At 36.1% G+C, this 25,364-nt stretch overlaps 1 protein-coding gene across 1 annotated transcript in view; it reads right to left on the reverse strand.

The window, feature by feature from the left end:
- TTC29 (tetratricopeptide repeat domain 29) overlaps positions 1–25,364 on the reverse strand; it is a 270,197-nt gene that overhangs the window by 198,287 nt on the left and 46,546 nt on the right. The window contains 1 exon segment of the mRNA XM_030917105.1: positions 4,431–4,643. Within this exon segment, the coding sequence (XP_030772965.1) occupies positions 4,431–4,643 (213 nt within the window).

Genomic DNA, 25,364 nt, shown 5'->3' on the forward strand with positions numbered 1-25,364 from the left:
TATTCTGAAATGGATGAAAATGGAAACACAACAAACCAAAATTTGTAGGATAAAACTAAGATGTGCACAGAGAGAAATTTATAGCTATAAATGTCTATATTTAAAAATAAGAAAGTCCTTTCCATCTTATAAAACTAGCAAAAGAGGATACAACTACATTCAAATCAAATGGAGGGAAGGAAATAGGAAAGACTTGAGTGGAAATGAATAAAATAAAGAACAGAAAACCCATAGTGAAAATCAACACAACAAAAAATGATTCTTTGAAAAAGTCAACAAAATTAACAAACGTTTAGTTAGACCAAAAAAGAAAAGAAAAAGAAGAAATCCTTAAATTATTAAAATCAAGAAAGAAAAAAGGTAAATAACTACAGACCTTACAGAAATAAAAAGGATTATAAGAGAATTTTGTGGATAATTACATACTAACAAGTTAGATAAACTAGATGAAATAGACAAATTCCTGGAAAGACACAAACTACTGAAATTGACTCAAGAAAAAATCAAAACTCTGAATAAATTCATAATAAGTAAAGTAACTGAATTAGTAATTTAAAAACTTATCTGAAGAAAAGGCTAGTCAGGCACAGATGACTTCACTGGTGAATTTTTAAAAAATATTTTAAGAATTAACATCAATCTTTTACAAACTTTTTAAGCAATTAAGAGAAAACACCTCCCAAATCATTCTATGAGGCCAGTATTATTTTGACATCAAACCAGACAAAGACATTACAAGAAAAGAAAACTATAAACTCTTGTCCCCTAGGAACATAGACACAAAAATCCTTAACAAAATTACTAGCAAAGCAAAATCAGTAACATATAAGAAGGATTATACACCACGATCAAGTGGAATTTAGCCCAGCGATGCAAGGTTGGTTCAACATATGCCAACCAATCAGTATAATATACCATATTAATAGCATAAAAGACAAAATCATATGACCTTCTCAATAGAGGTAGGAAAAAAGCATTTTGCAAAATCCAACCCCCTTTCATGTTAAAAACCCTCAACAAACTTGGAATACAAAGGGAATTTTCTCAACGTAGTAAAGAGCATCTACAAAAAACCCTCAGTAAATATACTTCTGTTTAAAACTGTTGCACTAGAGGTTCTAGTCAGATAAATTAGGCAAGAAAAAGATAAGGCACACAGATAGAAAGGAAGTAGCAAAACTTTATTTGCAGATACCATAGTCTTATATACAGAAAATCCTAAAGAATCCATAACAAACTATCAAAGCTAATAAATGAGTTTAACAAGGTTGAAAGCTATAAGATCAATATAGAAAAGTCAGTTTTATTTCTACATACAGGTTATGAACAATCTGAAAATGAAATTAAGAAACAATTCCATTTGCAATAGCATCAAAAGAATAAAATATTAAAAATAAATTCAACAAAAGAAGGCAGTACATGTACACTGACAACTATAAAACATCATTGAAAGAAATTAAAGAATATGTAAATGAATGGACAGATAGCCCATATTCATGGATTGAAAAACTTAGTGTTAAGATGGCAATATTCCCCAAATTGATTGACAGATTCCATGCAATTCCTATCAAAATCCCAGCTCCCCTTTCTGCAGAAATTGACAAGCTGATCCTAAAATTCACATGGAAATGCAAGTGATGAAAACAACCAAAGCAAACTTGAAAAAGAGCAATATTACAACACACATTTCCCAATTTCAAAACTTACTACAAAACTAAAGCAATAAAATCTATGTATTCTTACAGTTGTAAGTTAGACAAGAGAGATCAAGGCAATAGAATTGAGAATCCAGAAACAATCTTCACATTTATGGTCAAATGATTTTATATGGGGTGTCATTATAATGTATTGAGAAAAGAATAATGTTTCCAACAAGTATTACTAGTACAATTGGATATCCACTTTCAAAATATGAAGATGTACCCTCCTCACACCACATTTGCGTGCGCGCGCACACACACACACACACTTGAAAATAGATCATAAGCTTAAATATAGTTAAAACTATAAAACTCTTAAAGCGTAGGAGTAAATCATTGTGACCTTGTACTGGTCAAAGCCTTCTTAGTGATGATATGAGAAGCAAGAACAGCAAAAGAAAAACTAGATGAACTGAACTTTATCAAAATTAAAAACTTGTACTTCAATGAATACCATCAGAAAGTGAAAATAAAACCCACAGAACAGGAGAAAATATTTTCAAATCATATATTTGATGAAAGACTGGTACACAAAATATACACGGAATTCTTAAAACTCAATAATAAAAAAAAATTTTTTTAACTGGGCAAAGAATCTGAATAAAAATGTCTGCAGAGAAGATATCCAAATGACCAAGACGCACATGAAAATAAACGCTCGATGTTACTGGCCAACAGGGAAATGCAAATCAAATCCACAGTGAGATACTACATTACACCTACTAGGATGAGTATAATGAAGAAGATAAAAGTAACAAGTGCTGGTGAGGAAGTGGCTAAACTGAAACCCTCACATATTACTAGAGGAAATGTCAAATGGTGAAGCCACTTTGGAAAACTGGCAGCTACTCAATAAGTTGAACACAGTTGTCATATAACCCAGTGATGCCACTCCTAAGCATACAATCAAGATCTTTGAAAAGTTGTACACAAATGTTCATTCTAGCATTATTCATAATAGGCAAAAGGTGGAAACAACTCATATGTCCATCAACTGATAAATGAATAAAGAAAATGTGGTATAACCGTGCAATGGAATGTGATTTGGCCCTATATGATGGATGAACCTTGAAAACATTATGTTAAGTAAAAGGTGTTGGCTGATGCTACATTTGTGCATTACACCAATGTACCCTAACAAAGGAGTTGGCTGACAGTTGGTGTCAGTACCCCTTAAATACTATGTAAACCAATGTGAGGGGCATGCTTTATTTGGGTAATCATCAGCTTGCTCCTTCAGGCTCCCTGATCAAAGTAGGAGACAAGAGTAACGGGATACTTTGTCCCAGAATATTTACCCTTTCTAAGAGCTCTGAAAAGTATTGTGCAATCCTTTAACCTATGTATTTTCTTCGAAGAAAAATGTGGGGACAAATATTTATTGGTTTTAAAAGATATTAAAAACTATAACAGCATAAGAAGTAAGTCTTCTCTTGTTCTCCTGATCTGATCTTTGGTAAGCAAGAGATGCTTTTTGAAAGAAGACTGCTTGACAGGCTCTGACTGTTGGCAGAGACCCAAAGAACTTTTCTTTCTTTGTGAACTACCTTAAAACTTAGCAAAGTAAACCTAAAGTAACATATCTTTTTCTAATCAATGCATTCCTTTTCATTGAAATTCCATGTAACTTTTCATGTGACTAAAGTTTGCTGCTGAAATTGATGTAAGAGCTAACTATGTGTTTACCCTTTTGGGGGAAGATACTAGACCATTTATACAAAAGTAGTTTATTTAATGAGATACATCTTTCAGGGGGTGATTTCCTGTGAGTATGTTGACTAATATTATTGAAAGAAGTTACAGAGAGACTAAGCTGTTTATTTTTACTCTTTAGCAAATTAAAATCACACCCAGTAAATCAGTCCTGTTCACTCTAAATAAGCCATCTATTATTTAATAAACCAATCAATTAAATATATCCATGAGCTAATACACTTTAGTTCAGGAGCATAACTTTTATCTTTTTCTCCTTCACGAAAAGGCTACTTTATTAATAAATTACTATATGGTAACAAAATATCCTTGCATTTCACAAATTAAAAGCTTATAAGAATATGCTCCAAATTTTTTCTTTGTATTTTATATGTACAGAAATGATACAGTCTATGAAAGACATGAGCAGCTCTCATAGAAGCATTTTCACTGCTTTAAGTATGCATATACATCACCTGGGTATCTTGCTAACCTGGGGATCCTGCTGCAGTAGGTCTAGGGTGGGACCTGAGATCCTGGCTGTTATAACATGCTGAAGCTGCTGGTCTAAAGGCCACATCTGATCTAAAATATATTACAGTCCTATTTTCCTGTTACTAATAACTAAATATATATCATATTTTCCTTGTTACCTGACAATGGGGAATGTGCAAACAATGAAAGGTCTCTAAGACTCCAAGGAATATACAACCACATACACACATGCACATTGCACATACACACGCTTAACTTTTGCAGATGATCTTACCTTCTCACTTTAGGTTCTTTGTTTTACAGCACTACCCCTAGTGGATTGTAATTTTGGAGATAAAGCTTTCAAGAAACTAATGGATTTCTTGTTGTCAGCACTAAGGCACCTCTGTTTTACAGTGAAATTTGAAAGTAAATTGATGGCATTTGTCTTTGCATTTCATAGGAAATAATCACCCTAACACTTGACGATTTTCACTTCACTCTTGGGAGAACCAGTGTCTACCCATTAAAGAAAACAATGTGAGAGTGTTCTTTTCCACCCACCTTCTTTGGCTATTTCAGAAGCTTTTATTAGAATTTTGATGGCCTGTTTGTATTCTTTATTTTGCAGCATTTTGTCTGAGAGTAATCTGTAAGTCCTCAGGAGACTCTCACAGGCCAACAAGTTGAGAGAGCGGCCTGTCTCATCCTTCCATATCCGCCCCTGCGTCAATTGATGGAATGCTTCATAATGCTCAGCAGCTTCCAGAAGCTGACCTGAAGAATAAAAGCCATTCATAAGTATAAACCAGAGGTCAGAATGTGTTTTCAGAAATTTTGCATAAATTTTAGCTTTACTATTAAATGCAGAAACACCATGGATTATGGTGAAGGATTTCTAAGGCTGAAGATGAATTAAACTGGGAAAGGAGCTATCTCTAATTGGACCTCAGTTTCAGCATGAATTTCAGATAGACACCTGCAAGAGGGAGGGATGTACTCTGGCTAGTAGAAATTTACTGGGCTGCATATGTTTAGAGAGGGTGTAAAAGGCCAGCAATGATTATTAATCACCATCATATTGGCTAATATTTCTTTAACATTATGTATGCCATGTATCCTGCTATGTGCTTTATATGCATTTCTCATTTAATCTTCAAAACAATCCAATGGAGTGAGACTGTTCTGATTTCCTATTACAGAATAGAAAGCCAAAACTTAGTAAGGTTAAGAATTTTGCTCAAGATGGCAAGCCTAGTGCTATAACATCCAGGAAATCTGACTCTAGAGCTGATAATATCAACCAATATCCTCTACTGCTTTCCCAACAGATGGCAATTTCATCATTCTTTTTTTCTTTTCTTTTCACTCTGTCACTCAGGCTGGAGTGTAATGGTGCAATCACAGTTTACTGCTGCCTTGAACTCCTGAGCTCAAGCGATACTCCCACCTCAGCCTCCCAATTTCATCATTCTTAAAAAAGAATGCATCCATTTTAAACTTCAAATTCAAACATTATGGCTTCTTAAACTGCTTCTCAAAGTTTTACTGGACTTTCCAACGAGGTTTTTGTATATTCTATTTAGCTTTGAATAATTAGAATGTAACTAACTGCCGTTTTGGATTTTACCCTATAATAAAATCCAAAATATATCTTCTCCAAGCTAAAACTCTAAATTAGCTGTAAGTAATTTCTTTCCTTAAAATATGAGCAAGCATATTTCTGGAAGAGGAGTCTGCAGCTCCATACAGTGGATTTAGTATTTTACTTGTTCAATTCCTCATGGGAATGCTCACAATATCCTGAAATGTAAATACTCTTTTCTGGTATTGGAGTTACATAATTGGAATTGATACGAAGAACACTTACATCTAAGCACTCCAACCATAGCGGTTAAGAGTGAATGTGGGCTCCAAGCAGATGGCCTGTTCCTATCCCAGCTTTCCCAGCTTTTGTTTAGCCTCAGGCTAATTACTGCCCTCTGTGTGCCTTACTTTATTCTTCTGCAAAATAGGATTACTGTGTAACTTTTCAAGGTACTATTGTGAGAAATGAATTCATGTGTGTACAATTATACATTACAGGGCACCTGCTCAGGAAACACAGCTAATGTGATCAGTTGGTACAGCAATAATATCTTCAGAACTCCAGCAGGCAAACTGAAATATAGCCACTAATTTATTATGTTTATTAAGTATAACTTACTCTTCCCACAAAAACCAAAAACTAGTTGAGTCCCCGTAACAATATTATCACGACATATTAAATTAACCTATGCAGGTTATATTAGACTCAATATCTTTCCTCAAATGAATTTCATTGAATAGTGTTGGTTGGAGCTGCTTCCATGACTATTGCATATAATTTCTTCCTATTTGTTGCATTGAATTTGTTACCAGAATTAGTATTAAAGAATGCACATAGAAATAAGAATAGTATTCTCAAAGAAAAGCAACCAGTGGTGGTGGGTAATCAGTAAACAGTCTGTAAAAATTCAGTGGACAGTCCAGGCACAGTGGCTCACACCTATAATCCCAGCACTTTGAGAGGCTGAGGCGGGTAGATCACGATGTCAGGAGTTTGAGACAGCCTGGCCAACATGGTGAAACCCCGTCTCTGCTAAAAATACAAAAAATCAGCCGGCTGTGGTGGTGCGCACTTGTAGTCCCAGCTACTCAGGAGGCTGAGGCAGGAGAATCGCTTGAACCCAGGAGGTGGAGATTGTGGTGAGCTGAGATCGTGCCACTGCACTCCAGCCTGGCAACAAAGCAAGATTCCATCTCAAAAAAAAAAAAAAAAAAAAGCAAAATTCAGGAAACATGGATAGTCTAAGTCCTTGCTGAGCCATGCAGGGGGGAATGTTAGCGAAGATACATACAGAAAGGGCAATGTGTACTGCAGACTAGTTTATAAATTTATATTATGAAACTTCCATATGATAGGAGACTGCAGGCCATAGGTATGATTTTATACAAGCCTATCTTGTTACATGAACAAGTGTTTATAATAAGTAAATATATTAGGAAACATAAACAAATTTAGAAAGCATTATCAGTGCTATATCTGGGAGGTAGGATTATGGGTAACAGATGGTTTCTTTTCTGATTTTCTGTTTTCTTTTTCTTGATTTTTTTTTTCTGTTTGCTTATTAGCATTTCCTAAAGCTTCCATCATCAAAGCATGTTTACTTTGTCGTCAGGATATACAATGAAAGTCATTTAAGAAATAATGCTCAGTCCCTTTTTCACATTGATACAAATACTCAAGGCTGAAGTTCACGGCTCTCATCTATCTTTACTTCTAGCTGACACTTTTTTCTTACCTTCCAGAAAAACAGGCATAATTTTTCATCTCTCCCATGTAGCACCTCTTACCAGAAACACCTTGCTCCAAATACCCACGACCCTCATTTTTTAAAAACTAGAATGGAACATTGACATATTTGTGTGTTACATTTCCTATGTATTTCTGCCTATGAAGTATAGCACTCTAGCCCTGGAAAGATGTATACAAGAGTTCCGTTTCTTTTTTCATCTAGTGTCCATCTATTCATAAAGTACAGACATGTATTTCTTTTTGGTCATGTAAAGTAGGGAAAGGGGGATATAGAACACTGTGAGAAAAACAGATAGTTCCAGAATAGATAGGGATTATAAAGGAAATGAAGCTCTGGGTAACTCAATTAGAATTAGATGCAAATGAGGTATAATGATGTCAATAGCAAATGAGAACTGATATCCATCTCCAAAATTTGATCTATATGGGGGCAGAAAGGGGAGGTGAGGGGAGGGTCAAGTAGGAAAAGAAGAAGTGGAAGAAATCAGGACAAAATGGGAGGTGGGAAGAGTGGAGTGAAGGCTGGGGCTGTGTCTTCATATTCCATATCAGCCAGATGTCCTCTGTGTTACGTCACTGGGTCTTGGGTTGCTGTTAGGTATTCTGGATAAGGCTGCCGAAGCAGGAGTGAAATGAGGATGGTCCTCAGGACACTGGTTTCATCTGGTGCCTTCAGAAGGCAACCTTGGGATGGTTAGAAATAACAGTAGTCTTTTCAGTTGGATTTGCTTTTTGCTAGAGCTGCAGGGCTAGTATCAATGTACTACTTAGCTCATGGTTATTGGCCAAAGTTCAGCTCTCAGAAGGGTCTGTTTGGAGTCTTCCCTGAGGTAGGAGCTTGAGATGCTTGGGTAAAAGAGAACAGTGACCTACTCTTTCCTGAAGGTCTATTAGGTGCTAGTCAAAATGCAGGACTTTTCTCCCCCCTACACATTAACTTGCTGAACATTCCAAAAACTGGTGAAGTATATATGATTGTTGCTTTTCCACTAAAGAGGATACTGAGACTCACAAAGTTTATATGACTCAAGTATATGCCCCAGACTTATCATAAGTGATGATTAGGATTTAAACCCAAGGTCACCAAAAGCCCACACAACTGGTTCCACCACATCAGATACTAGTCAACAAATAAAGAGCCAGGAAACTTAGGTAGAGTGAGATAAATTCTCTGGACATGAATCTCTTGTGTTAAAAATGATGACCAAATTTGCATGATTCCTAGTCTCTTCCAGTTCTACAATTCTCCGACTTTGATCAGGCCATCATAGGTCACCTCTAAGAAAAGCACAGATGTGAGCCCCTGATGTGCTTCTGATCGGTCTTTCTGAAGAAGCGGTTGTATAACCAGCTATTTCTGAATTCCCTGCTCTCTTCTAAGCCATGCAGTGACATTTGTGCAGGGCTCTGGAATTCCATGGGTACCCTAGACTCAGGCACCTGTGGCCTCATCTCACTATTCATGGTTTCACTTCCCCCTGCTTCACCATTTTCCCACAGATGAGGTCAGTGGGGTCCTGATTAGTACTATTTTAAATGGAGGTCCCTACTACACAGAAGCAGTTTTCCAGTCCTTCTCATATGTAGGGATTCATTTCTAAAAGCATTTGGTGGCAGTAAATAAGTCAGCAAGAAAATAAGCCAGCAAAGATTTGATCCAAATGACCACAAGCACACAAATGACTTATCTGCAATTTCTAAAGGCTGGCCAGAATTTAAAGCATATATTATGATATAGTAGAATATTTGATTTAAAAATATTAAAAGATATGCCCATGCTATGAAGAGAGTGTAATAATTTAAATATGCAAGCATTTCCCTTTAAGCATGATTAACAGTGATATGATTTCCATCCAATTTCTATTTCCAACTGTGAACTGGATTTTTAAAATCATCTTGTTTTCTGAGTAATCGTTCTGATATTAATTAAGACTAGACATTTATTAAGATATAATGCATACTGCTTTTAACTGAAAATTTTAAATTCAATTTACCTGAGAGAAATATTACAAAAGACCTCAATATGGTGATCATTTTTACTAAGCGAAATATAAATATCAATGTAGATAATGAATCAGATTTTCTCACACAGTTCATAGCATTCCTTTATAACTTCTACAAAGTGTTCATATTTAGTCTACCTTTTGGCACCAAATAAACTTTAACACAACAGGATCTAGAAATCTCACTTGGTTCTGATGTCAATCTTTCAGAAGGACAAGAACAAGTGTTTAAGTGTCCAAGGTCTGTCCTCCTCTGGAATTATCAAGTGTTGACATTATTTTCCATCAACGAATAGGGACAGCAAAAAGAGGAATAATTTTACCAATGTATCACAAATATAAAAGTTCACAGAAAACAGGACAGAAAAGAAGGCCTGGGGACTATTCACAGGTATTAAAGTCTTGGTAGGGGAAGTGAGTTTTCTCATGGTGCACCAGGAATCACCCGCAAATCTTCATCATGACTGTGAGTACCCAGATCACAGTGGTAACCACAGTAAGGAAGACATACTGACTGCTGAATTAAAGGCCTGCATGCATGGCTCTATAGCAAGCAAAAGTCCAGATGGTCCACCAACATTTCATGTGAACCAGGGAAGAAAATAGAGCCAAAATGTTTTGTTGGAGAGGCTGGGGATGGCCCTCCACAAATACCCTAAGTAGTCAAAATTTATTTCAATAATATGAAGTAGGATCAGAAAACACATCTTAGGAGAACACTGTGAACAACTGCATTAAACAAGAGTATCCAGGTATGAATAGAAGTAGCCTAAACCTAGTTTTGTTTTGTTCATCAATTATATGACATCTATATAAACAATGAGGAGTTTGGCATGCATTCATAGTTTTTCAACTAAAGGAACGAGCACTCAAAATAAAACTACTACAAGGGAGTTTTACTTTATCTAAAGCCCACACAGACAAGAAATCCATCCATTTATTTAAAAATACAAACAAAACCCAAACAATGTTGTAAACTGCAAAATGCTTGGTAGGATGTTAAGACAAACACGATGTAGAGAAAATAAGATTTTATATAGTTGGGTATTATCCAAATTGTTGCTTACCCTCTTCCCTGCACAACATCTCTGAAAGTTTATAGATATTTGTTGTATCACAGCAGATGTCTAGAACAAATATTAAGCAAAGGAGAATGTATATGATCTCTCCCATTTTAGTTTTTTTTTTAAAGTAGGAAGATTGACTAGATATTAACACAAATGGGTTTAAATGTGAAGCTGCCATAAAAGCAGGAACATAAATGTAATTCTCCCAGCCGCTATTTTGATGCACATTTTTGATTCCATGAATATTTTATGAAATGGCCCAAACTAAAGCCATATAACATTCCTGCATTACTGATGCTTGCGCCCGTAAGCTACGAACATTAGAGGCATGATTGAGTGCATTAAAATGAACTCATTCAGCAGTGCATTGATTACTTGAAGGGGGAGGGAAACAAAAAAAGAAAAAAAAGGAAAAAAAGAAGTTGCTCCACTTAGGAAAACAGCATACAAATCTAAAGTTTGCAACACAATAAGGGCAAAAACAAGTTTAAATAAAATAATATACCATAAATACAGCATGACTCTGTCCAGATCTGACATTAATTAGACAAGGTGTTAATTATGTGCAAAGATGGCTGCTGGTATTGTTCAGGTAATTTAAAATGTCACAATCTCTAAGACGCATAGACTGGTCTGTTTTAGCTCCATGCATCAGCAATTCTGAAAATAGGTAATTATTTCCTTTTCTATCGACTTGTACATTTGCCAGTAAAAACAATGCTGCAGAAACAATTGCATGAAAATAATTTGACAGATCCATAAGACCTGTTTCTTCAGCAGCACTGGTATAAGTCTTAAGCATATTTAGTTCGAAATTGTGCACATTTGCTGAAGACTTTAGGGAAATATTCCACTTTAGTTTAAAACAACAACCTAAAGGAACAATAAAGCTCTACGTGTATTATATTACATTTTAATCTGGAGCTACTGGACATCTTTGGTGCAAATTACCATTCTGTACAACAGAGAGATAAAATCTGCTAGAAGCAATATTGAACAGTAGCAAAAAGAGAAAAATGTTATTGCCCCTTTGTAAAAACAAAAGACACTGCTTTCCATTTCGGCTTAACTGCATGAACAATTTATATTATCTTAAGGTTTTTACATTCAATTATGATAATTATAACAGCACTACAAATGCTGAAATAGTTAAGGGCTTGCCACACTTCCAGCGGAAACTATCACTTTCAAGGGTTTATCTCCTGTCATAAGAGATTTGTTGTGCACTATAACCCACTGCACACCATTGCAAAACGGAACGCTGGAAAACAAAGATTTTGTTTGGTAACTCAATAGCATCCCTAATGAACTGAGAAGAAAATGTGCCCATAACTTTTGAGTAGCTACTTTTAGATATTTAGAAGAAATGTAAGATGCTAGTTTAAAAAACGGAATCCTCTCTTTATCATTTGGAGTGCTGATTTCAAGTGGACATTGTAGGAATGCTACCACACACCAGTCAAAGAGTATCAGTCATATTGACCAGACAATGAAAACAATCCCATGTAGACAGGTTTGGGAGAACCTCATCCAGGGTTTTATTACTGATGCTGGAAATAAAAGTTCACTTTTTTTTAAATCCAGAAATTTGCCTGGATCTCCAAAATATTCTGGAGGAAGTGTTATTAATTGTTGCTGTTTATGATTTTAGATAGCTGAATTGTGGCCAGTGAGCAAGTCTGGCTGCTCTTGGTCAATAAACCTCCAACAGTTGGTTTCAATCTAAGTTTTGTGATTTCAAAAGATTAAATATTAGGCAGCTTACTCTTAAAAGAGCATAACTGGAGGTATCAAAATTACTCAAAAAATTTATTTTAAAAAAGTAACACATGTGTATAATGTACAAAAAGCAAATAATTAATATCAGCCATTATGAACCTTGTATAGTTGGTAGAGTGGACTATTTTCCTTATATAATAAATTGTTTTACTTTAATGTTCCTGCCTTATCTTAAAATACTGAGTAAAAAGTGTCGATAGGTATAAACATCCGAGGAGAAATAAAGTTAATATTGACATTAGATCAACTATTGAATTATATTTGCACAGGCCTTAATCAATGTAATTTTTACTTGAATTATATATTGCTCATGATTTTATATAAACCACATTCAATTTGATTTCTATATGTTTATGTGAGCAAAGAGAAAGGTGTGGAAACATCTATGCCAAAGTATCAGTATTGATTATTAAAGATGGTGATGAGGAGAGTGAGGAGAGTTAACTTTTCGCCTCCACTTCTATGTTTTGATGGATGACTAACATGTTATTTTGGATATTATGACAAAACACAAAAAACTGAAAATAAGATATTTAGATGAGCATGGAGGGAGAGAAATAATGTTAGCTGAACTTTTACTATGTGCCAGGCATGACAGTAGCTGCTGCTGCTCTTTCTCTGTGTGTGTGTGTGTGTATGTGTATGTGTGTCTGTCTGTGTATAACCTTACTTCACTCACCTTCAGGTGTTAGTATCTTTTTAAGATGAGGAAACTGAGCCTCAGGAATTGTCTTGCCTAAATTCACATACTCAGTAGGTGGCGAACCAATGTCCGAAGCCCACTGTGGCTTTACTTCTTCAGGGTCACTCCCCTTTTTAGAAAATGGGTCAAATATTTAACTTCAAAGCCAGAGACCAAGTTTTGGCCATCTGCCCCAGTGATATCATTGGACCATTCACACACTGCTTCTGAGCTTCCTTTCCTTAAGAATTCTGAAGCATGGACAACTATGCCAAGCTCCAGATGTGGTTGCAACGGGTGCGGAAACAATTGTCAGCACCTTGCTCAGTGCCTGGTGCTTCACAGACATCCAGTAACTTTTCATGTGGAGCTATCTAGTTTCCTTCTTTTTTTCAAGTTTGCAATTTGTTGTGAATCTGGATGGGTCTTTTATAGGGAATACCTTAAAAGTTAAATGTTATGGAATAATATCACTTTTTCAGATTAAATGCCAGCTGAAGCACTAATCGGAAACAGCACACTTCATCCAACTCTAACACAATACATAATCCTTACACTCCTGGTCAGTTGTGCCTCTGAAGAGAGATTTTAGGGGCAGTGCCTCTTCTTAGACAGAGGAAATACTGCCTCCTGAACAGTTTATTCAGTGTAGCAAGAACTGTGGGCTCGGTGCCACTGTTCAAGACCTCCTTGCAAAGCTTTGAAAAAAGAAAAACCTGCTGCAGAGCAGGCACCTTTGAATGAGGCTTCCTCTCAGTGCTACTCGTTAAGCAGTAAATAATTAAAACACCCTGAAAAAGACAGGTAAAATACAAGCAGCAATGTCAGTATCACAGACATGAAAGAGAAGGGGAAGAAAATGAATTGAAAAAAAAAGAAGCAATGAAATAATTCATTTGAAGCTCTAATAAAGTTTCATTTGCAGTCTTGTTTAAAGATATATCAGACTTTAGGGATGTAACCTAATTACATTTTTATTCTAAATTCCATTCAAAGATCTTGGACTTTGATTCTTTAACATAGATCAAACACGGTATAATTTTCTTGTGGCTATCAATACTTAAAAAGGATCTCTTCATTAAATACTATAAGGTCTTATGAACATGTACACATAGTAGATGAAGAATAAACTGACATGCCCCAAAAAGTGACAATTAATTTATGTAGAAATAGGAATGCTAATCCACTTCTTTAAGAAAGTTTTTAACTATCAAGTTCACTTTCATTCAAGTATAAAGTGACTCAGTTTCTACACTGGTCTAGTCGGATGCACCTTCGAAATGTTTACTAGGGCTGGCTTTCTAAATCCATTCTTAGAATTCACTCTGAAAAATGAAGTGTGCACATAGTGGCAGCGGGAAGTAGCCTCAAAATCACACAGACATTAAAGAGGAGGTGCTTTCAAGAGACCTGCAGTTTGAGTGTTAGTGAAGGGTATATTACAATCATCAATGCTTTACACTTAGGAACTAGTTTGATTGGCTTTATTCCATGTTGTTACTAGGAAGTCTGAATGCAATAATGTGTTTGCTCTTCCAGGGAATCTTTTTGGAACAACTTCCTCCAGAGGGACTTTTAAGATGCAAATTTGGGAGCAGTTTACAAATGGGGGAAATGAAGAAGTAGGATTTCTTTTTTGACTCTGAAGAGGAAAAATGCTCCCAACGAACTTGCTTAGTTGTACAAAAGATGTAATGAGACAGGAAAGTACACTAGCATTTAAACACCCAGATAGAGAAACCTACAGAGAGCTTTGGTCATGACTCAGCAGCAGCCATTGGGAGTTCCTGCTGGAGTTTTTGTTTGTGTTTTAATTTAATAAGATGTCCTTTATTAGTTTATGCCATTTTCTCTTGCAGCATCCTGGACATAAAGGAGGCTTTATTGTTAAAAATTTTTAAATATGATAGTAATTTTAAATAGAAAATAAGTTATTTAAAACCAAAAATAACCATATTATGCTTGTCAAAATCTATTCATAGCAAACAAAGATGTTATCATCTCACTATTTTTGGTTCATGAATACAATACCAGATTAAGAAAGGCAGAAGAAAATTTTCACATTCACTCTATTTAGGGTGACCAGCTCAAGTTTATCCAGGGCTTTCCTGGATCTGGAATCCTCTCAGTCCCAGGCAAATTAGGGTGACACTACCCTGCAACTGACCCAAAATAACAAAAGATTTTGAAACTGTAATGCAATAAAGCAAAAAGAAAAAAAGATATTTAGCAAAAATACAATACAAGTTTAGTTATTTTTAGGGCAAAAAATATTGGCATGAATTAAACAATATAGGAAAAATCTTAAGTATCACTGACAACACCATTAATCACTGAAAATGTACTTATTTTGGTCAAGTTTCATTCTATTCTATAATATATCCATGCATAATTTTTACACAGTGTAAAGGACTGAATACAATTTTTCTACATATCTAGATTATTTTATTAGAATGACATTCCATATTATTTATTTTCACAATCACATTTTAAAAGGCTGTGCAATATTTTGGGGGGGATATACACTTTAATCATCTGTCTAGTATTTAGATTACTTCTTTAATGTTTTTAACTATCTTAACATTTTTAGAACTGGAATTGATAGATAAGGGAGTGTGGCAAATTTTATGATTGTTAGGTTGGTGCAAAAGTAATTGCAGTTCTTCCATTAAAAGTAATGGTAAAAATTGCACTTACTTTTGCACTAACCTAAAACCATTTACCATATTACTTTCCAAAACCATTTAAATGATTCACATCATCATGAGCACCAACACACATGTGTTACTTTAAGAAATCATGATTACTTTTTTGTCCCTATTATAACAAGTGTTACATGGTTCTTTACAATTATTCAATTTGATTTTTAGGAAGTTGATTATTTTTCTATGTATTCATTACTTACCATATTTCATCTTTGGTGAATTTTCTGTATTTTTGCCATTACATTATAGTTGCCGACATTTTTCTTACCAATTGATGGATACATAAAAAAATAGTTATTAATCTGTATTATATATAATGCATATAAAGTTAATTTTTCTCTTTTTCCCTACCTCCTGCCCTATATCTGAATACTGACGCTGTCTCCTCTGCTGTAATGTCTGATAATCATCCTTTCTTTCAATTTATTCAGCCACATACCAACTCACTCTCTTCACCAGTCTGAATGACTCCTGCATCTTCCTTCTGCTTTTCATTTCCTCTGTTGTAGGTTACATCACCCACATTTGCTGAACAGCCCAATTCATATGACAAAAAAAAACCTATTATAAATCCGGCCAATCCTGTCTCTTCCCACTGACTCAATTTGCTGATCTTTTTCTCTTCAACTTTGCTCTCCACATCTATTAACCTTCATGGATTTAGTTTTCTTTAAAAACCATCCTTTATAATGTGTAATCTGAATAGGCTAAAATGATATCAAGGATTAAGTAATGAGGGAGTTATATGCTGGACCCACTGATAGAATGGGATACTCACTGAACATAACATGGGAAGCGTGGGCTAGGGTAGGGCTGAGGAGAGAAGGCCTGATAAAGGCAAATAGCCAGAACTGTTGGCAAATGGAAGAGGACATTAAAAGGGAGATATCTTTTTTTATTTATAATTTTGCCTGGCTGAGTCCTATTTCAGAAGCCTTTTCTTATCATACTTTTAATAAAATAAATCAAGAACAAAAACCCAGAAGGTCGATTTTGTAAGTTCTCTGCTGAGCAAATCCTTGCATAAGGAGATGGTGTTGGGTAGTGGAAAAAACACTGAATCTAAAATCTAAAGACACAGGTTTCCATCCTGGCTCTGACATGTTTTAGTTGTCATTTAATTTTATCCAGCCTTAAAAAAGAAGAGAATTTTGCAATATGTGACTTGGATGAACCTTAGAACATAGTACTAAATGAAATAAGCCAGTCACAGAAGGACAAATACTTCACGATTCCACTTATTTGAGTTACCGAAAATAGTCAGACTCATAGAAGCAAAGAATAGAATGATAGTTGCCAGGGGCAGGAGGGAGGAGGAGTTGGGAAGTTGTTAATCAATGAGTATAAAACTTCAGCTATGCAAGATGAATCAGTTCTACAAATCCTCTGTACAATTTTGTGCCTATAGATAATAATATTTATTGGGAACTTAAAAACCTTTTGAGGATAGATCTCATTAAGTATTCTTACCACAATAAAATAAAAAAAGAAACAAAATAACCTCTTAATATCCTAGTTTCTGCTTCCTTAGAATGAGGATGAAATGCATGAATAAAAAAAATACTCAGTCTCCATCAATATACCTTCTTATGTGTTACTGCCATCATGTAGCTTGTAGATACATCTGACTTGTTGTAAATTTGTCTAAATGTTACTGTTAAATCAGTTTGAAAAACGTGTAGAGATTGTTTGTGTTTATTTGTGTAGAGTATGATAGGGAGAGGGGAAAGCTCCTGGATATTAGGAGCTCTGGATTCAAGTCTAGCACCAGCTGCTAACTTTATGGCCATGGCAAAATTGTTCAATTACAGTGCTTCAGCTTAACACTTATCTATCAAATTAGGGTTTGGACTAGATTACTTTGAAGATCCAATATGACTCTAAAATTCATTCATCTAAAAGAATTGAACATAAATTCTCAACCCAGTTTTAAACAATTGAGGACTATTTTATAATTTGCTAAATCCATCTCGATGTGTTATTCCATAGACGCCAGGTTTTCCTGACCCTTGGTGCCACCCTTACAGCAGCTCTTCTTGGACATCAATTTTTAGGGATCGTAAGCACTTACAAAAAATTAATCACCAGAGAACAATTCCTTCTTCTATTTCCCACCCAAGTTACTACTCTTCAAAGTGTTACCTCATTTGTATGCAGTAGCCCAGCATCAAAGTGGAACAATAGGGACAAGCAGAAAAGCCTTCACGCTCCCTGAGACAAAGAGAATATGCACTGAGGAGGCACTGCACACACAACAGTGTTCTTACCACTTGGAAAGGCCATAGGGAAGTTATTAATGGAGCCAAGCTTCCCCACTCTGTATGTGTTTAATGTTCTGAGGACAAAGATAAGAAAATCTTGAACACAAGTGGAACACAAGTCCCAAGGAAGAATAGTTTAAAGTTTTGCTAGATTGCCTGGTGACAGATTTGCATCCTCTAAGTAGAACTACAGAGAGAACTTGGAGGACATAAACAATGGAGCAGAGAGATTACCAAGATAAAATGTCAGGAGTTAAAGGGAAGAATGAGATGTGATAAAGAGAGACCCCAAGGGAAGGCGAAGAGAAGACCAGGTGGGAAGTGTTGAGCAGGTTCACTAACATGGAGCTTCTCACCCCAGCTGCCCTGGGGTCCCTAGGCTGGTCTCCCTGAGGACATTCACCAGCTTTACATGGGGATTCACTGAAATTGCTGCTTGTAGACCTAACACTGAGTTACAACAGTATAGCTAACTCTTCCTAGCCCTGGAAGTGAAAAGAGAAAGCAGCACTTATAAAGGCCCATGTGCCAAGGAGAGCACTAGACACTTCACTTACCACATTTAGTTTCAAAACAATTATCTGAAGGACTAGAATTTTTTTTTCTAATAATTAAAGAGAGGTACAAAGAGGTTAATACTAGGCTCCTTCTCTGCTTTTCATAAAGTGACATTTTTCTCCCCCTAATTAGTAAATAATTTGACACACAGAGTTTTAATGACTAATCATTCTTTTTTTTATGACTGATCTTTCAATAATCATTTAAGCAGCCATAGAAATCAGAACTGGAGGTGAACTAAGCGCAGATAGCGTCTGCTCCAACTCCTTCACTTTAGAGCTGAGGAAGCAAGACTTATAATGATTAAATAACTTACCTAGATTTACATAGTTAATTAGCTAATGGCAGTGTCAAAAGAGAATCTAGGGTTACTACTCAGTCTAATACATTTTTCCACTGCTAGATTTGAGTGATGCTCAAATGTCATTTTAAGTAACAAGGCCAAGACACACATTCAACATCTATCAACTCTCCTTAATTTAACCCCCATGTACGAATTTGCAGCTTCTAATTTATTTTTATTCAATACTTGCGTCCTTCATTTTTAATATCCCTTACTGCCTAAAGACCGTTCAATCTGTGCTTAATTAACATCCCCCACCCCAAACATATTGTCTACCTCATTAATAGTGTTGTGATTAGATCTACAATAATTCTTTAATCTTCATGATTATCTTTTACCAGCTGCAAAAACCTAACCCTTTCAATAATTTGTAATTTAATGAGATTTCTAAAATTAGCTAGTTTAAAAAAACACTTAAAATATTTTTTAAAATTATAACTAAACAATACATGCACAAAGTAACCAATCTTAACAGTGTGAAAAGAAATAGTAAGTCCCCCCATAATTTCGCAGCATCAATGCCCTTCTCCAGAGACTGTCCTGGTTAAGATTTTGTGTATTTGATGGGTTTTAAATCCTCTCAACAGCACTTACTTCTCTATTAATTTTTAATAAAATGAAAGAGAAAATAAAATACCACACTAAAAACTGATACATCTTTTGCATTTCTTTTAGTTATTAAGGCTGTTTTTCTAATAAACTGGCAAATGTTATTCCACGACAAATAAGAAATTACAATGAAATTTTGATCAATTTTGATGTGACATCTTTATGTTAAATATATTTTTACCTTTTTTGGAGAACTGAATATTGTGATAATCAACCTCATTTCAAATGCAAAAGAATAAAGTGATATTTACAATGCAATATAGAATGAGGTAAAAAGTAAAAACTCTAGAAAAAATTGTTTATATGAGATATTAGTTTTTGAAAATTTTTTTATTAATTTAGATAGTATTCAATTGATCACCACACATATAATTGTTTTTTATGTGTAGAATTTAAAATGAAGAAACATTAAATTTCTCGTATATACTGAGTCACGCCACTCCACTATTGGTATATTTCTTTTTTTTTTTCTGAAATAACATCTTTGTGGTTACTTAAGGAAAAACATTGTCACCATATTGAATATTATATTAGTTTCCTGGAGCTGTCATAAAAAAGCAGCACAAACTGGGTGGCATAAATGACAGAAATTGATGGTCTCTCAGTTCTGGAGGCTGAAAGTTCAAACTCAAAGCATCAGGAGGGTTTATTCCTTCTGCGATCACATTCATAAGTACTGGGGGTTAAGAGCTCGACACCTTTTAAGGGTTTACAATTCAACTCATAATAAATATGGCTGAAAAAGTTCTCTAAACTGAGAAAACAAAAGTACCACCAGTGGATAGGGTAGTTGTCCCATCTTACCTGTGGAGCTATAAGAGCTTCCAGCCCCCATATGAGAAGCAGGGCGAGGCATGGGGAGCGTGTGGGACTCATGACAGGAGGCTGAGGGTTGGAGGTAGAAAGGCCCACCACGCCCAGCAAAGAAATAACTCGAATCACAGACATGGTTACAAGTGAGGTGCACCTGGGAGCCCATGCCAATGGTGAACCTGAGATCAAAGCGGAGAGGAGACAGGGCCAAAGAAAAGCCATGTGTAGGGACAGTCATCAGAGGCTTCACAGCAGGAAGGTTTCATTTGAAAAAAAGAGATCTGGCTTCTATGATTGGGCCTAATGCCCAGATGACTGGACATTCCCCTCACACATACAGGGACAGGGCCTGGGCTTTGCGGGGTAGAATCCAACACTGGGAAAGCTGTCACAAGACAATGGGTTTGCTCCAGAAGCCAGAACATTCTCTGGTTTATGCACACTTCAGCCGGTTTTCTTTTTTTTTTTAATCAATGGGAGCAGAGTTCAGTTCACATGGTTGAGTTTGGTGGTCTCCTTTAACTAGTGAGGGAGCTATTGGAAGAGAGATCAAATCAAGGATGAAGTCTGATGTCTGGGAGATGGTGGATTCATGAATATGGAGTACATAGAGAGATACAGAGGGGAAAGTACAAGAGAAGGAAACCAGACTGACAACGGCAATGATGATGAAGGGGCTCAGAAGTTTATTGGTCAAACTTCCAGATAGATGAGTAGAGCAGAGCCAGAAACTCTACCCTAAACTAGTAGTTCACAGTGACTATGCTGATGCCCAGAGGTTTGTCCTGATCAGTTCTGAAATGTGTTGCAAGGAATTTCTTATAGCAATACACCATCAAAGTTTTTGAATGATTTACTTTTTAAAATATATAATGTTGATTTATCATTATCCACTTTAAAAAATTAATTACTCTGGTTTGTCTGATTTCCAGTGTGCTTTCTAGGTGGGGGAGAAAGGCTATAGAGCTATAGGTAGCACATAACCTTCAGCCTAGTTTACTCTGACCATAGCCAATAATTAGTGAGGGTGTTTACTTCTGCTCTGGGGGAGAGTGTTTGTCTAAATCTCAGAATTCTCGTAGGAGTATTATCTAAGTCAATGCAGACAAACGTATTTGTTGCTATAGCAGAAAAGGTTGAAACCATCACCATCATGTACAACATCAAGGCTCTCATGCTGGGCAGCTGGGAGATAAAACACAGGATATTAGAAGCCCACAGACATTGGGTGGTGACAGCATTACAGGGATTTTTGATGTTGATATTGCTCCTTGGCCTGGGTAGATACTGATGTGGTTTGAGGTCACCAAATATTTCTGCAGACAGAACCACGCTGAGGCACAGCCAGAGCACGAGTGTCTGTGTGCTCATGGCAGGGACATACAAGTCTTTCTGAAGTGGTTCTTTGGCAATGGAGCCTGTTTGGGGAATGCTCACAGAGATTTAGAAGATGTTTCTAGTTGTATGGAATTGTTGCCTGGGATATGGCTCAAGTGGAACTGGGTGAGAGAGACGCTTTCAGGGTAGATTATCTTGGGGATAGCAATTCAGGCACCCCTGATGTCTAAGTGAATACTGTAAGGACTCTGTTAAATATCTTTATGTGACTGAGTTTCTGAGATGTCTGTGATATGGTTTGGATCTGTGTCCCCTCCCAAATCTCATGTCGAATTTTAATCCTCAATATTGGAGGAGGGGTCTGGTGGCAGGTGATTGGATGATGGAGGCAGACTTCCCCCTTGCTGTTCACGTGATACTGAGTGGGTTCTCATGATATCTGATTGTTGAAAGTGTGTAGCAGTTCCCCCTTAATTCTCTGCCTTCTGCTCCACTATGTGAAGATGTGCCTGCTTCCCCTTCACTTTCTGCCATGACTGTGAGTTTCCCGAAGCCTCTACAGCCGTGCTACCTATACAGTCTGTGGAACTGTGAGCCAATTGATCCTCTTTTCTTTATAAATTACCCAGTCTCAGGTAGTTCCTTATAGCAATGCGAGAACAGACTAATATAGTCTGTATGCTGTGTTCAATGCTGACAATCGTAACTATTGTGCCTACTCCTTTGATGCCTCTCTTCTTTTTTTCCCCCAACTTTTAAGTTCAGTGGTACCATGTGCAGGATGTGCAGGTTTGTTACATAGGTAAAAGCGTGCCATGGTGGTTTACTGTACAGATCATCCCATAGCACAGGTATTAAGCTCAGCATCCATTAACTATTCTTCTTGATGCTATCCCCCACACTGTGTGTTGTTCCCCCTGATGTGTCCATGTATTCTCATCAGTCAGCTCCCACTTACAAGTGAGAACATGTGGTATTTGGTTTTCTGTTCCTGCATTAGTTTGCTGAGGATAATGGCTTCCAACTCCATCTATGCCCCTGCAAGGGACATGATCTCGTTCCTTTGTATGGCTGCATAGTATTCCACGGACACCTCTGTTTTATTGGCTGGTTATTCTTTACACTAAGTTACTGAGTTAGCCTGGCAGGAGCTTTCAAGAAACTTGAGTGAAGGAAATTAGGAGTGCAGGACTGAATCAGGGAGCTCATGCTTTGAGTAGTAGATCCCAGTCCCAAGACCCATGACCAGGTATTGAGTCTTTGGTCCAGATGGAAACACTAGGAAACTGTGTCAGTTAAGTGGTCTACTATTTCCTTCTGGGTTTAGTCTTCAGTAATAATAATCATGGTATCCTGAAACAGTTTACAACCTTGCACAGTAAGTAAAACACTATTGTGGACCTGCAATGCAGGCATTCTACATCAGCTAGCTTTAAAAAGCTGTATATTTTTATTTTTTATATCAAAAATATGTTGCATGTCTAGTATAATGAAATAATGCAGAAATATATAAAGGAAAAAGTAAAATACATGCACTTTTTCTATATTAAAGAAATAGAAATGGAGTTTTTGAAAGACTGTTGTAACAGTAAATTGAGGGATATGTGTGTCTTCAAAAATGTTAAAACAGAAGTTTTTACTGAAGCACAAATACATAAGATACCACATTCCAAAGGGACACTTTAGACCATTGTGTGAAATTTTCAGACATTGCCAAACACCATTAACAGAACTCCTGAAATCCCTCATTCACAATAAGGGCATATAAGTGTTGGAGACTGTATTAGTCAAAGTCATATTTACTAGAGTGGTAGTAAATAGACCCTGAAACTTCAGGGGTCACATAAAGTAACTTTCTTGTTCACATAAAGTCCACTGAGGGTTGGGTGGCTCTGTAGGGTAGCTCCCCTCCAAATGGTCATTCAGGGATCCAGGTTGTTTCCATCTTGTGGTTTCACCACCTCAACACAAGTTTTCCATGGTTGCCATGGCAAAATAGATACAGCATGGACAACTCACATCCACTCCTCCATGCTTCAAACTGGAAGTGACTGATTATAGCTTACTGGCCAGAATTAGCATTTTTATAATGACAGATACATAGCACTCAATAAATTGTAGCTCTTACCATTATGGTTATTGGAAAACAACATTTTGAATAACTGGAAAAGAGTTCATCATGTGTAGTTACCATGATTAATTAACTATTAACCTGCTGTAGGACATTTCTATTGTGTCCTTTGTTGTTGTTGTTATTATGATTATGATTATGATTATGATTATTTAGAATCAGGGTTTTACTCTGTCATCCAGGCTGGAGTGCAGTGGGACGATCATGGCTCATTGTAGCTTCAACATCCTGGGCTCAAGAGATCCTTCTGCCTCAGTCCCCTCCTGTATCTGGGACTACAGGCACGTGCCACCATATCTGACTAATTTATTTTTTGTAGAGACAGAGTCTCACTATGTTGTCCAGGCTGGTCTTGAACTCCTGGCCTCAAGCAATACTCCCACCTAAGCCTCCCAAAGTGCTGAGATTACAGACATGAGCCAATGCGCCCAGCCATGTGTCCTTTTTTCACACTTACAAATAATACATATTCAAAGACAAAATATGTCTTTATAGAAATCCTTGTCTTCATATCTGATTACTTTTTAGAAGTGGAATAGCAGGGATAAAGAATGTGGACATTTTTAAGACTCTTGATACATATGCCAAATTGTATGTTAGAAATGTCAGACTAATTTATCCTATCACCAGCAATTAAGAAGCATACTTATCAAAACCTCACAAGTATTAAATGCTATGTTAAACAAATAAATAGACAACTTTGATTCCTCCACATTTGAATTTGATGCATATAGTCACTCACATTGTTATAATTATCAGAAAACAAATTTGACTCTTCCACTGAAATGCAAGCCCCCTAATCAAGGGGCCATAAATATCTTTTTCAGCTAGTATTCCCAGCACTTAGCCCAGTGCCTTGCATACAGTAGGAACACAGTAAACATGTGTTTAAAAATTACAGTTGAAAAGTGGCATATCTTAAGTGCTTAGATTAGTGCTTTTAAAATTATCAATGTTGGTTTTTTTCTCATGCTTTCCACTGGCTGAATTTCCTGAAATTGTCTCTTAATTCATTTACCTATTTTTCTACTGGTACGTTAGTTGTTTTTCTCACCAATTTGTAAATGTTCTTCATATAATAATAATATTAATCCATTATCATATTTGTTTCAAATATTTCTCAACTTTTGTTAACTGTAATTATATGAGGTCTTTAATAAATCTGTTTACAGTTATGTGTCAAATCTCTCAATTTCTGTTTCTCATAGAGGAAATTCCCTTCCTCTAGCCTCATGTTTCCTTGAGGGGACTTCCTCTCTCCTTCATTCTTCACTTCTCATCAAGGGAAGAGGCAGGCCATATGTGACTGGTGAAATTCTCTACTTCCATCTTCTCTGGACTCAGTTCTCAAGGAGGGTGATCCTTGAACTCCATGAGGAAGCTCACAGGAGCAGGCATTGAGCCTGTAAGAGAGCCTGAACTTGATCAGTCTGCCAGTAGCTAGGTGGTTAAGATTAATTCTGGGGGAGAATAGAGACTCTGATTAGAACAGATTAAAGCTCTATTCTCTAATCAGCCTTAACAATTATGATCTGTCTGACTCCTTTGTTTCTTATGAATTTGTTTTATACTTGGAGCAGAGAGGATATAATTATCCCTCAATAAACCATATCGTTTTCCCTTGTGCTTTACTCAAATTGTTTTTGTTTTGAAGGTCTTTCTCATGTAAAATTGCATAAATATTTGCCCATATTTTCTACTTGTTTTTTATAGCTTATTTAAAAGTTTCTCATAAAATTTATTTTTAAAATAAGAGATGTAATCAACATTACTGTAAAATGGTAAATATTAAAAATGAAGAGAAAAATTAAAATCATACTGAATTTTATACTATGTAGCTTCTACTTCCAAAATTACTAATGTGCATTTTTT

This window comes from Rhinopithecus roxellana, chromosome 2 (assembly GCF_007565055.1).
Source record: "Rhinopithecus roxellana isolate Shanxi Qingling chromosome 2, ASM756505v1, whole genome shotgun sequence".
In the NCBI taxonomy this organism is placed as follows: Eukaryota; Metazoa; Chordata; class Mammalia; order Primates; family Cercopithecidae; genus Rhinopithecus; species Rhinopithecus roxellana.